This window comes from Sarcophilus harrisii, chromosome 3, assembly GCF_902635505.1.
Source record: "Sarcophilus harrisii chromosome 3, mSarHar1.11, whole genome shotgun sequence".
Classification (NCBI taxonomy): Eukaryota; Metazoa; Chordata; class Mammalia; order Dasyuromorphia; family Dasyuridae; genus Sarcophilus; species Sarcophilus harrisii.
Genome location: NC_045428.1, coordinates 369,441,013 through 369,455,140, shown reverse-complemented (window position 1 = coordinate 369,455,140; position 14,128 = coordinate 369,441,013). Strand labels below are relative to the sequence as shown.

Genomic DNA, 14,128 nt, shown 5'->3' with positions numbered 1-14,128 from the left:
GGCTTTAGGAACATCAAAACAAATTGTTAAAGAAGTTTGGAAATAAGAGAATTTAACTTCACATAGCGTCTTTCACTTTCACAAAATGCTTTTCTTATTCAATAATAAGCATACAAAACGATAGTAATTCTTAAGGAACTCTTGAGCCTCTATTTGGTCCAGATGTTTAAGATTGCATCCTTTAGGACTTCCCCTGTCTCTGTGCCCACAAATTCTCTGCATTTATAAAGTCACTTATGGTGTAATAGTCTCCTGTGCTCTATTTTGCCACAACAAATGCATAGATACTTTCACGTGTGTAGCAAGGTGCTCAGCACATAGTAGGTACGTGAGGAGTACTTGAATTGTATTTTCAAATTTTGCCAAGATTGAAAAGAACATATTGCACACAAAACCTGGCATATTCCAATTTGGCTTTGAAATCTTTCTTCAAGTCTCATGATCAACTTTGAAGCTAATTTTGACACCAGCTATCGTTAATAGCATCATTTTAATCATGTCATTTCTACCTACTATTATCAAAAACTGCTATAAGAAATTATGTGAAGATCATTTTGGAACACATAACTGAGCGTGGGGATGAGGAGGAAGGGGAAGAGTCACATAACATATTAATGGGTTGATGCCAGAAAGCTATTCCATGCACGACGAAGTTCAAATTTTAACTGCTCAAATATCAATTCTTTAAAAGCAAATTGAACTCTATTGCCGTATTTTTTTTTCTTATCTACAGCTAGCAAAAACACATTTCAAAAAGCCAGTATAGTGAGTGGTCAATATTAGACAAAGCGGGAAAAATATTGCCTTAGTACAATGAGCAAAAGTTTTCTCTCCCGCTCTATCTCATACTTAACTAAATACTAAGGGCAAAAAAGCTGTTGGTAAAGCCAAAGCCTTAAATGAAGGATGCTGGACCACAAAAAGAGCAGCAGAGAAGCTGCAGGGGGAGGTAGAGAACAATCTTTTCTAAAATATTGCTTATTAGAGAATGACACTTATTTAGTGCTGGTCCCTTCAATAGTAGTATATTTCAGTCCAGGCTTGAAATCTGAAAATTCATTCCTAAGTGCCTAAGGCAAAACAAATGTGAAGCAAATGTAAAATTTTTAGCTGGTATCGTCTTATAATATTGAATCAAGGATGATCAGACATATTTGAGCATGTCATGCTTGGGAGATTTGATTATTACTTTGATTATTACTGTTATTTGGAGATTAACTCCCTCACAATAGATAAAAATATTTTGCAGCAGAAAATGCCTTTAAAAATTTAGTCAGGTGTTCCTATAGTAAATCTGTTATTCACTATCAAAAATTGGATACATCTTTAACATTTGTTTTTAACAATGCTTATCTAGAAAGCATTTTGAGATCATTAGAGATGAAAGGCGCTATGTAAGTGCAAAATATTATTCAAGACAAATCAGTAAAGGTGCTCTTTCTGTGGTAACGATGAATGAACTTTCATGGTCAAATGGTTATGCTACTTGAAGCATTCTCACCCTGAAATAAGAAAGAACAATGGTGTTGTATCACTTTTGACAAAGACATTTGTCACCACTTAAGAGAATGTGCATTCTTCTTGGCCTTTTTAAAAATAAAATCTAGGTAACAAAGGTTAAATTATGCCACTCAATCTACACAGACCAACATTTTATCCAAGTTCCTCATTTTACAAGTCTCCATGTTCAAAAAACACACACAAATTAGCATTTTGTACACAAATGTTTATTTTTCAAATAAACATCCCCTTTAAACACAAGGAATGAAATCTAAATCTTCATAAAGATGAATTCAAAATGAAATCCCTCCAGTATATTGTGTGTAATCACTGTGTCCTTGGTCACTACTGGCATTTACTGTTTAACATCAAAAACAAAGACAGGTTATTTAAAAATCATGCTACTGGATTTCTAGCTCTTCTTCTATGACCAGTTCTACACTGATCTGCAATGTTTAAAATTTTACATCACCAAATTGAAGCAAGTTTAAGGTGTGGAACAGCTGTGCATTAAACACAAAAACAAACAAATAAAATTATAAGATATAGTCAAGTTCATAACGAATATAGGTGTTTTTTTCATCATTGTAGATTCTTGGATAATGTGCTATGAGTGCATCCTGTGAACCAATGTAGATAGAATTGTAAATCTTCCAGTACACATCTCTGACTTTTCTGGCTGGGTGAAACAAACCCTAAAAATAAAAAATAAAAATTAAGAATAAAATCTCTTTAGTTTTTTAAGCAAGATAATGTTATCTGCTTTTCAGAAATATATTTCAAATATAAAATGTCATCCAGCAATCTGGATATTTTTTCTTCTCAAAGGGTAAATCAATTTTCTAAACAGTTAAGCAATTTGTTCAGAAAAGATCCAATTCTTTGTCATTTTCCTTAATGAAGTAACTGCTCTGCCCATATACGTAGTGCCCTATAGATAATTAAGAACAGTAGTTTATTAATTTAGTAATTGATTTTTGCCAAATTATTTTCTTCATTTTGAAGACTGATTTAAATAAGTTAAACCATAAATCAACCCTTTTTTCATTTCAACATACCTGCAAACAGTACTGCAACATTCTACATGGTCCAATAGCAACTCTTAGGCCTTCCAGAGCTCCCATAACTGCTTGAATAACATGGGGAGATGTCTCAAACACATTAGGCCATACATAATTCAACAAATGATTAAGAGAATCTTCACAACCAAATCCATAAACCCCAAGAGACATGTGTTGCACCACTGCACTGGCAGTCTGTCGGTGTACAAGATCTCTGTAACAAAATAAAATTTAGTTTTAGTTTTCTAAGAAACATCAAATTGCTTATTAGGAGACTGCCTATTTCAGAACATTAATAACAGAAAATACTCTCCTGTATTCAACATTTATTTAGCAAAACCAAAACATTCTATCTGTGAAGTTTTGTTTCATCGGAACCAAATTCACCTCAAAAACTCAACATGCTTGAAAACTGTTTGTCCCCCTGGCCAAACTTAAGGCATTTCATGACAAGTCAGAAAAAATGGCTATCAGAAACTATCTTCCAAGTCTACAAATAAAAGGGCAGGAATAATAATGCATGACAACTGAAATAATACATAATGAAATCTTATTAAATTTGAACTTTCAAATTTAGAACATGAGAATTCAGACATTGAGATAACTCAATTATATACCTCTGGTAAAGTATTAAGACTTTCAAAAGTCAACAGCTTTCTCATACCAAGGAAATAAAAATTTCCTTAATTTCTTATATATTCATTGAATAATTTAATATAATTAATGCAGACCTACTGTTATTTATAATGTGTTTCAATAAAAGCAAAATGTAATTTACATGGAATGTTCAAATATTTCATATAACTATGTTTTTCTGTGTAACTTGGGCTTATTAACTGAAGTGTTTTCCATCTTGGCCATTTTCATTGTTGTTTTCAATTGTATGAGACTCTGAAAGTCCCCATTAGGGGTTTTTCTTAGCAGCAGAGATACTGGAGGGGTTTGCCATTTCCTTCTCCAACTCATTTAACAGATAAGGAAACTGAAGCAAACAGGGTTAAGTGGCATATCCAAGGTAACACAGCTAGTGAGTGTCTGAGCCAGAATGAAACTAAGATCTTCCCGCCCCAGGCTGTCCAAGCTATTTTTAGTAACACTATAAAAACAAGGAAATAATACCTGCCTTTCAGGGTTGTTTTGAGAATCAAATAAAATATTTGTAAAGCATAGTGCTTTACTCAGCATAGTGCCTAGCACATGGTATGTGCTTAATAAATACTTATTTTTATTCTCCATTTGGATGGAATTATAGAATCTCTTATACTCCTTATTATCCTATTGAATACAGGGAATATCAACTTAACCTTCCCTTAATGACAAAGGACCACGATGATGATCACCAACTATATTTAATGATTCCCTTGGTATTATGACAAGGTACAAAGGAGTATTCCTCTCTTAAACGATCCTGAACTATTATCTTTTAACAATGACTTTTAAATTAATATCTCCTAGTATTAATTGGTCCTCCTGGTCCTAGTCATTTTATTCCAGCTTCCCAACACCAATAAACTAGTACTTTGAACTTCACAACTAGCTAGGCATTGGTTCCACACCCTTTCCCCCCACCTCCAGACAAAAAAATCCTAGGACTTTGTGGTAATTTTTACTGCTCAAAGATTTTTCTTTTTACTTCTGTATTCAAGATAATATTCCTAATGGCTGAGGCTTTCTGAAGTTAAATCTCCCAATGAAGATGTGTGTATGTATTTTTATATATGCGTATATATTTATATATACACAACACCTGAAAAAATTATAAATCAATTTCACTGTATTAGACTAAACTGATAAGATGTTACCCAAACAAGTCATATATAATCTTCACATTTTTAACATCAATAGAGAAAGGAGCCAAAATTATTAAGTTAAAAAAAAAACTGACCTGTCCATCAAAGCATCTTCAAGTAATGGTGTTACAGCATAAATATAGTCTTTTCCCATTTCTCCAATGTATTCAAACAAGAAAGAAAGTGATTTTAAAACACCATTCTGCACATTCAGTTCAGGAACTCGATATTCATTCATCAGTGCAGGCAGGACTGTGAATGGTGAGCATGTCTCTGCTACAATAGCTATGGCCACTGTTGTACATACTCGGTTTTGTCTTTCTTGAACTTTGAGGTTGTTTAGCAGTGTAGCCAGTACATCATGGGGTCTAAGGGGAAAATACAATAACAAACTAAGAATCAAAGTTTTAATTAACTATACTGGAAAACAAAAAAAAAAAGAGAATAGAATTTTACATATAATAAAATAAAAAAGAAGTGATACTCTATATTCTCACAGAGTCTACTTAATATTCCATGTGTCAGAGGAGATTCACACATGAAAGGATCTAAAGTATCTCAAAAGTATTCCTCTCTAAGAGCCTCTCTTCAAGTACAATTGTGAATTTAATACTTTTGTCAGCTTCTGAGGAAAGTTACTTTAATGTAATTGGTTCATTTAAAAATGTAGCAAAAGTCATTTCTAAAATGGAAAGTCAAGAAAGTCACATTAAATTTATTCTGTATTCAAAACATCTGAAACTAATGGTTGGTAATGGATGGCATTAAATCTGCCTGGTCTCTAAGCAACTGGTATTGGAACCATATCCACTATAGTAAAGAGGCAACAATTCTTTCTCCTTTTCTTTTCTTTCTACTCTCAAGCAAGATATTAAGAAGGGTGATTGCCACCTCAAAGTCATCAATAGCTATCTGTTGCAAACGAGCTAATATTTTAGTGAACTAAAACATTGTGAAAATGCCCTTGGGGAAGGATAAAAATAAAACATGCTGAATTAGAATTGTGTGAATGAACTACAGCTTCATATCTGTTAAACACATTGTGTCACTAAATCAGAGACAATCCAACTTATCTCTGTCTTTCTGTTTCTACTAGTACAAATTGAGACATACATACAACTCTAGACTAGGTATAAGGCAGATTAAGGGAACATTAACATGTAAGAACATGTACTTCTTTTGATGTTGTTTGATTAATCAATCTTAATATTTAAGAGTAATTCCTGAGCTCCAGTCTTGCATCACTAACTGCCTATTAGGTGTTTTGAACTGTTCTACAGACACCTTAAATTTAACATGTCTAAACAAAACTCATGATCTCTCCTCTAAACTCACCATTCTTCCAAACTTCTCTATTTCTGTGGAGAGCACCATTATCTTTCCAGTCCTCTGGTAAGCAACTTTGAAGGCATTAGCCCCCATATCAATCAGTTAACCATGTCTCACTGATTCCAACTCCACTATACCCTTGAATAGGTCCCTTTTTCTTTACTAATATGACCACTACCGAGGCTGAAACTGTTATCATATCTGGCTTGTGCTACTATTTAATATCTCCCTCTCCAATCTATTTTATACACAACTCTCAAAGTGTGGTTCTGCCATATCACTTCCTGACCAATAAACATCAATGACTCTTTACTACCTAGATCAAACATGCACTCCTGCCTCACAAAGAACCGTTCATCTCTGATCTTTGCATTTTAATCCTGGCTACAATCAATCTCTGGAATACATTCCCTCCTCATCTCTACTCTCAGAATCTGTAATTTCTGTGATAGCTTAGCTCAAGTACCACTTACAAATGGTATTTCCTGATTCTTTCCCCAGTTTTTTGTTGTTCCTCCTAGAAATTGACTTGCATTTACTCTGAATGAAAGTGATATTGGCCTAAATCTTTGAGGTGCAGGACTATCTTTATATCCCCAGGGCCTAATATAGAACTTAATACCTTGTAAGAGGCTTAACAAAAACGTTTGTTGAACCAAGACTTGAAATTGTGGCACTGTTCAATATAAATATGGCTGATATTTTGGTTGTATAAACAAAACATCAACAAGCCTGAAATATAATTCTCTGCATATTTCAACTGTCACCCAAGAAAAACACCATTCACATTCAGAGAACAGATGAACCCCAAGTACTGACTGAAGTATATATATTTTTAAAACTTTCCTCATTTTTTAAGCTTTTTTGGGGGGACAGAGAGGTTTTGGTAGGGGGGAACAATATAGTTAATAGGCATGTCTTCCATAACTTCATATGAATGGGTATCATAATGCTTGCCTTCTCAAAAGGTGAGGAAAGGCCTGTAAAAAGGGAGAGAATTTGGAACACAAAATTTTAAATAAATAAAAAAAAATTTTAATGCAAATATAATTATAGAAAATTAAAATACCCTCCCAACTAAATTTTACTTAAAATTTAAAATATGACACTTTAGAAAATAGCAGTGGAAAATAATATGTTTTTTCAACTATAAATACTTTAAAATATATATTATTTAAGTATTCTGTACCTTAAAAACACAAATATATGATCAGTTTAAAAATAACACAAGAAATTTATAATAAAAGGCAAAAAAAAAAAAAAAATCAACAAAATTAATACCACTTACCCAATGGCTTTTGCAATATAACCAAATGTATTGACCGTGGCTCTCCGGATAGCTTTTTTATGAGCTTTTAACAATTCTAAAAGTTCAAAGCAGATTCTCATCCATTCTCTTGCAGAGACATATTCTGCTCCCCTGATTACAAAAAATGCCATTAGATATTCTGAAGTTAAGAATAAACTTTTTAAAAAGCAGGATATAAGATATGTGACATCTGACATCATGACATTATGGTCCTTTCCTTGGTGTCTTTGGATGTGATTCCTTCCTTAGTAAAAGACCGCATGTCTATATTAATTATTTAGCCATGTGTGGATATGGGATAAGATGAGGGGTAAAGAGATACATGTGTGCACACAACATCTAACTTATCCAGTAGCTCCCAATCTACTAAAGACACAGCACAATGATATCAGAAGTATCTATCTGGCATATATATATATATATATATATATATATATATATATATATATATATATATATATGAGACAGTCACCTTAAAAGGCTGCAGTATTGCTCCCTGGACGCCAGATAATACTCAGCCTATAGATGCCTTAAATGCTCACACAACAATAAAGCTGTGGCTTCAAATAAAAGTACTGCTAAGATCCACTATTAAACTTTGGCTTATGAACATTTTTGTGTGATGTATTCCTGGGCAACCTGATGAAATTTATGGATCCCTTTTCAAATAAGGTTTTTAAACACATAAGATATAAAGGAAACCAATTCTACTTAAATATACTTTTCAAAATATTAAAAACAAAAATTCATTAAAAACTGCTGAGCTAGAGAGGAGGAGAGAGACAGAGAACTGGACAAATACTTTCATTATCATAGGAACTCCTGGGTAAGGAAACTCCTTACCAATGTGATCTAGCACCTATCTCTGCAACTTGAAGTTAAAATGACTTGCCCAGGATAACAAACTTTTCCTTAAAGGAAAGCAAATGTAATTCTTGCTCACAATTTCACCAATTTTAATTAACTCAAAATCAATTAGTAATCAAATTATAGTCATGGAAAATCTGTTTAAGTCTTAAAATTATAACTTAGTATTGGAGAAAAATTGCTAAACAATATCAGGCTGACTCAACAACATAAGGTTATTTTTTAACAAATCAATATGAATAAACTACTTTATACACTCTGGGAAATACCAAATTATTATTTTAAATTAACTTTTTTAAAGGAGTTTTAGAAAAAAAAATTGTCTTATTTAGCAATACCTGTCAGCAATACGTCCAACAAGATCAATACAGTTTTCTTGTACTTTCTCATGTCTATTCTTTAAGATTGGTGTAAGCCGTGGCAATAAATCTTTAATTGGTGGAGTCATCTTGTGCATACCTATTTAATGAAAATCAATAAACACTCAATTAATGTTTGAACCATATTTTGATTTACTTTTCCCTTGACTGAACTTGTGTATATAATAAGATTTTCAACTACCTTCAGAGAACTTCAGACACTGATTTTTAAATTTCATTTTTGCCATCAACTTTCAATTATGCACATTAAATGAAAGAAAATCAGTGAGATGGGCAATTCAAAGTGGTGAACAATCCCCAAAAAAGTTTATTTGGTTTTGGAATGTGTTTTATACTGACAGTGAAAACAATGGTCTAGCTAAAGATCTGGCAAGGAACACTACTACTTCAAACCAGGGGTAGAAGTTTAAATTAAAGTAAAAATTTCAGAAAGGGCCCCCTTACCCTTTAACTGCAAAACAAACAGATCTCCAGTCTCCCTGCAATGCAGGGGATACTTGGGTGGTATTTAAACCTATGGAGAGAAAAAAAGGACGCAGCTGGCAGGGGCTCTTGCTCTCACTCAAAGATTTTTTGCTCTGACTGATTTGCTCTCTGCTGTCTTTCCCACTTTCCCCAGGCAATCCATAAGGTTTGAAAACCCCATGCACACCAGAGCCAAATGATTATCCCTCAACAAATCAAATCTTTCAAGTTTAAAAGGGCTTAATTGATTTGGGGATCATATGCATATTTATCAATGCAGTGTTTTAGTTCTCTAACTTGCCATAAATATATTTTGTTAAGTTAGTAGGATGAGTAGCTGCCACAGCCCATAGCTGACTACCTTCATGGAGGTTATTTGGGGCCCCTCCAAACCCTGAATGGGTTGCTTCTGACTGTAGCTGTACTTCAAATATAATGAAGTGATACAGTGAAAGATATGCAGTGTAGCACAGTAGCTAGAGGGCTGGACTTGGAATCAGGAAACCTGGGTTTCAAATCCCACCTTAGATGCTTATTAGCTGTGCCAAGTCACTTACCTTCTCAGAGCCTCAGTTTCCTCATCTGTAAAATGGGCATAATACTTGCACTACCTACCTCATAGGGTTGTTGTGAGGAAAGCGCTTTGAAAACCTTAAAGCATTATATAAATGTGAGTTATTATTATTATCGGGAAAGCTATCTTGCTTCATCATATGCCCTCTTACTAAAAGCTCATCCTCATTCTCATTCTCCACTTTCTAAAAATCATTTACTCTAAGCTTGCTGCATTTGTTTTTGACACTTCCCTTGGGATAGCTAACAGTATTTTATTTTAAAAGATCTACCAGGAAAGGTAGGGAGATGATTAAAAGTAAAGAAACAGTAACTTGTAAATTGTTTTATAATCTCTTAAATCAAATGAACTTAAATGCTAACTTTTTGCCATCGTCTGCCAATTGAGTTGTCTTTTCTTTAATATGTTCTAAAGCTTAAAATGAGATTTTAGAAGTTGAAAGGACACTATTTCTCGAGGATCTAAATTCTATAATGCCAAGCTCTTCAAATTTAGAACAGCCCCTTCCTAACAGACTATATATCAAGCTAAAAAGACTTTTTTTCTTTGGAGATGTAATAATTTCATGGCCTCCTTTTTTAGTTTGGAGCAACCAGAAGTGTGCAAAACCAGGAGTGGGAATTGCTGTCCAAGTACTATGCTTGAATGCAAATTAAAAATTATAAATCAACAAGGCTAATGTATATCTCACATTTTCCCACAATTCCATACCTATTACATTCACAATGGCCTTCAGTGCTCCAAGGATGCTTCCCAATACTTCAGGGTACTCTTCACCCAAGTACTCATACAGGACAACACCCAAATGTCCCATCAATTTTTCCTGAAATAAGAAATGTAATTTAGAAACAGATACCAAAGTTAATTAACATTTTTATATAAAAGAGGAAAAGAAAATTTTAAGTAAAAAATTACCTCCTGACAAGTTTTCATAACAACAGCAGTACGAGAGATGAGGTCAGCAGCCTGTTGTCTGACTTTGGCTGATTTGTTGTTCAAACGCCACAAAACTGTACCACAGATCTGAGGCAAGTATGGTTTGACTCTCTTGCCAAGGGCATTGACTACTGTGCCAAAACCATTCAACATCACTGAGTCCTTTAAAAAAAAAAAAAAAGGAGGGGGAATACAGTTAATTTACAGTATGGAACAGTAACAAATGCTAATGATTGTTTCAGGTATTTCATTACCATTAAAGTTCTTCCTCATATTTATAAAGTGTTTTAAAGTTTAAAAAGCAATATCCCGGGGCAGCTAGGTGGCGCAGTGGATAGAGCACCAGCCCGAAGTCAGGAGTTCAAATCTGGTCTCAGACACTTAATACTTCCTAGTTATATGACCCTGGGCAAGTCATACAATTAATCCCAATTGCCTCAGCACGCCAAAAAAAAAAAAAAAAAAAAAAAAAAGGCAATAATCCTTACAGAATAAGAAGTATAAAGAACTCTTCAGCCCTTTTTACAGATAATGAAATTGAAACTGAGATGAAGGGACACCCAAGCTTATCCAATTACTACAAAGTGTGAAAGTAAAAGTTAGAACCTAAGTTTCTTGACATTAGATCAAGTACTCTTACTAGTTTGCTCCCTGTGGTTTTAACAGAACAAGTATAACTAGATAATAAAAAGAACTTTACTAAGAATAAGAAGGAAAATTAAAGAGCAAGACAGATTCAAACTATAAGAGGACCCCTATTATCTTAACTTAATTCTTTTTCAGATTTGCATAAAAACATAGGACATATAAGTTATGGATATAAAATAAAAAGATGATAAATTTTTCTTCCAAGTTAATCTCGTTACTTACCTCTGTGGTCTGTTCCTGAAAGGCATAGAGGATGCCATCAATAAGTTGTTCTTCAAGTTTGTGGTCAATATCTGCTGCACCCAAGTTTCCCATTATTTTCTCAATAGTTTCCATAACCATTTTCCTATACTGTTCAGCTTCATCTTTTAGATCATCCACAATCCGAGAAATAATTTCTGCTGCACCTACTTTGTTTGCCAACTCCACTGTGGTATCCACTAACTGAAAAGAGAAAAAGCAAGCTCTTAAATATTCTTAATTCATTTTTCTGTTAAGGAAATGAAGGCTAGAAAATAATCTTAAAAATAATTCTACTGTGGTTCCTGACGTCCTTGAGAGTTCAGATATATACCCCCTCCACCAAAAAAACAAAAAAAACAATTAACAGGATCTCCTGAACACTAAGTGTAAAGAATAAGATGACACTTAGTTTAAGAATTAAAAAAATGAGATTTTTCTCCCCCCACCTTGACCCCTTCAGCCTAGGTAAAGAAATATATAGGTTATATAAGAATTTATCTAACTTTAATGGCATAAAAAATGATCCTCTAAGTTTATGAATCAATCAACAAAACAATCTGCTAAGTACCTACTATGTAATGAGCCACTATGCTAAGCTATGGAAAAAGACTTGAACTTATTTATTTAAAATATATTTATAATCTCTAAACTCTCTTGTATTTTCTCCTCACAACATTCAACTGAAGTTGCTTTTTCCCAGTTACTAAAGATTTCAACTAACTGACAAATAAAACTGACTTTTCACCATCCTCAAATTTCTTGACTCCAAGCTGCCCTGAGACTTTCTCACTGTCTGATTCTAGATCCATTTTTTCTCTCTAGGTTCTCATGGTTCTCCTATCTAAATGACTAGTCTTTTCTCAGTCTCCTCTGTTAATTCCTCTGTGTTACACTTATTTAGCATGCATTAGGCATGGGTATTCCCCAACGTTCAGTCCTGTGATGTTTTCTCTTTTCCCTTTAAAATACTGCCTCATTTAATCTCCTCAGCAAATCATATGTTCAATTACCTGTATCTATGAAGATGATTCTCATACCTATAGATCCAGTGCTAATCTCCCTATACTATGCTCCAAATGTCTACTGATATCTACTGAGTGTCCTGGAAACATCTCAAATTCAACATGTTCTAGCAGAACTCATAATCTCCCTGCCCCATCCCACCTCCTCCTAAACATTTCCCTCTTTGAAACTTCCCAATAAAGAACAACATTCATCTTTCCAGTGACACACAGTCTTATTATCACTCTCACTCACCTACATATCTAACAAACGTTGCCAAATAATTAATTTTACCTTCAGAGAATCATCTCTCAGATGTCCCTCTATTTACAAAGCTACAATGTAGTTGTGAGCCTGATTCAGACCCTCATCATTTCTTACCTGCACTATGTAATGATTTTTTTTTTTATTGAGGCATACTCCTATTTCAAGTCCATCCTCATTCCACTTATCCTCCATTCAGCTGACAGTGATTTTCCTAAGTCATAAAGTCCTACTGTTTTAAATTTTAAATGCTTTACAACTTTATCTCATCATTTCTAGTCTCTTATACTTTACTCCCCTCTACAAATTGGCTACTACATGGGACTCCTAGCAATTTTCTGAACCTGACATTTCATGTCCCATCTTTGTGCCTTTGCACAAGCATATCCCCCATACCTGGAATGCTCCCCCTCTCTACTCACCTTTGAGTTTTAAATTCCTTGACTTCCTTCAAATCTTTCCTTTGCAAAACATCTCAACTTGTTCCCCCAGCTGCCCAAAGCCTTCCTATCTACTCATACTCAGAGCATATTTTGTATGGACTTAAGTTATTTACATTTTGTTCTCACTCTTTAAAATATGAGCTCACTGAGGGAAAGAACTTTTTATCTTTCTTTATATCTTATCACTCTAGTGCAGTGGCCAGCATATCATAAATACTTTCTAAGTGGTTGGTTATCCTGGTTAATTAAAACTTTTGGTTTTTGCACTACAGTTTTAGGAGAAAGCAAGATATCATATAAGGGAAAAGACTAATAGAGAAAATTGAATTCTAGCATATGTACACATTCAATGCAATCTATAATAACTTTGCAATGTCTGCCATTATTATCCCAGTTAAAAAACTAGAAGTCTCAGTAATTCTGACTCCTCCCTCTCTCTAAGTGCCATCAACAATTAATCATTGGCTAGTCCTGACATTTGCCTTTGTATCATCCTTTGTTCTTCATTAGTATCATGACCTTACTTCAGAACATCACCTCTCACTTACACTATTATTGTATTGTACCATTCTCTCTCAATCTTCTAATCTATCCTATGTATTAACAGAGAGTGATGGTTCTAATCCACAGTTCTAAAATCATTCCCTCAACACAAATAAATTCAGATTTTCCCTCTGTCCGTGGCATATAGTTTAAATTTCTTAGCATTCCATAATCTGGTTCAAATCGGACTTCCCAATTTTTATCTCTGACTTCTCTCCTAGTTTCTTGTGGCATGCACTATAATTAAATCAAAGTATTCGATATTGTCTCAATTTCTGCTCTTTCCACCTCTGCTTTTATTCATTATTCCTAGTACTTAGAATGTACTATTTCCCAACTGTGCTTTTTGAATCTCTTCAATTCTTCAAGGTCAGATCAAGTTCTATCTTCTACATGAAAACCTCCCTTTCTCCTTTCAAGTAAAAATAATTAATCAACAAGCACTTAATTGCTGCAGATAATATGCTTGCCAGATGCTCAGGGACACAAATGCAAGGATAAGAACAATCTCCACTCTTAGGGAGCTTTGATTCCTTTGTTCCTCAAAATTCTCAGTATGCTTTCTGTTTCTATTCACTTACCATATTCTAGTTTTTATTATATAGTGGTACAAAGCATGGGCTCTGGCAGGTCTAGTCAAGCTGAAAAAACATCAAATAAGCATCAAGTAACAAGCTGTCTTATTGTCCCAGGACCTGCTAAGTTCAAAGAAGCTAATCTCTGCATTAACCATAAATGAGGAGTTGTTCAGCCATGATACGTCTACCAAATGAG

At 34.0% G+C, this 14,128-nt stretch overlaps 1 protein-coding gene across 3 annotated transcripts in view; it reads right to left on the bottom strand.

Annotated features, from left to right (window-relative positions):
* Positions 1-299: 299 nt before the first annotated feature.
* Positions 300-14,128, bottom strand: part of SF3B1 (splicing factor 3b subunit 1) — a 47,416-nt gene continuing 33,587 nt past the window's right edge. The window contains exons 18-26 of one of the 3 annotated variants that reach the window (XR_004233060.1): positions 11,082-11,303; positions 10,191-10,373; positions 9,987-10,098; positions 8,681-8,750; positions 8,195-8,315; positions 6,969-7,100; positions 4,447-4,719; positions 2,559-2,775; positions 2,177-2,195 (exon numbers count right to left, since the gene is read on the bottom strand). Coding sequence is in view for 2 of the 3 variants with exons in the window: in XM_003764069.4 (XP_003764117.1) it covers positions 2,037-2,195; positions 2,559-2,775; positions 4,447-4,719; positions 6,969-7,100; positions 8,195-8,315; positions 9,987-10,098; positions 10,191-10,373; positions 11,082-11,303 (1,419 nt within the window). In the remaining variant the exon portion in view is untranslated. Of the gene's footprint in view, positions 2,196-2,558; positions 2,776-4,446; positions 4,720-6,968; positions 7,101-8,194; positions 8,316-8,680; positions 8,751-9,316; positions 9,353-9,986; positions 10,099-10,190; positions 10,374-11,081; positions 11,304-14,128 lie in introns of those variants that run through there. The other 2 variants (XM_003764069.4, XM_012544901.3) reach the window with 2 other exon arrangements.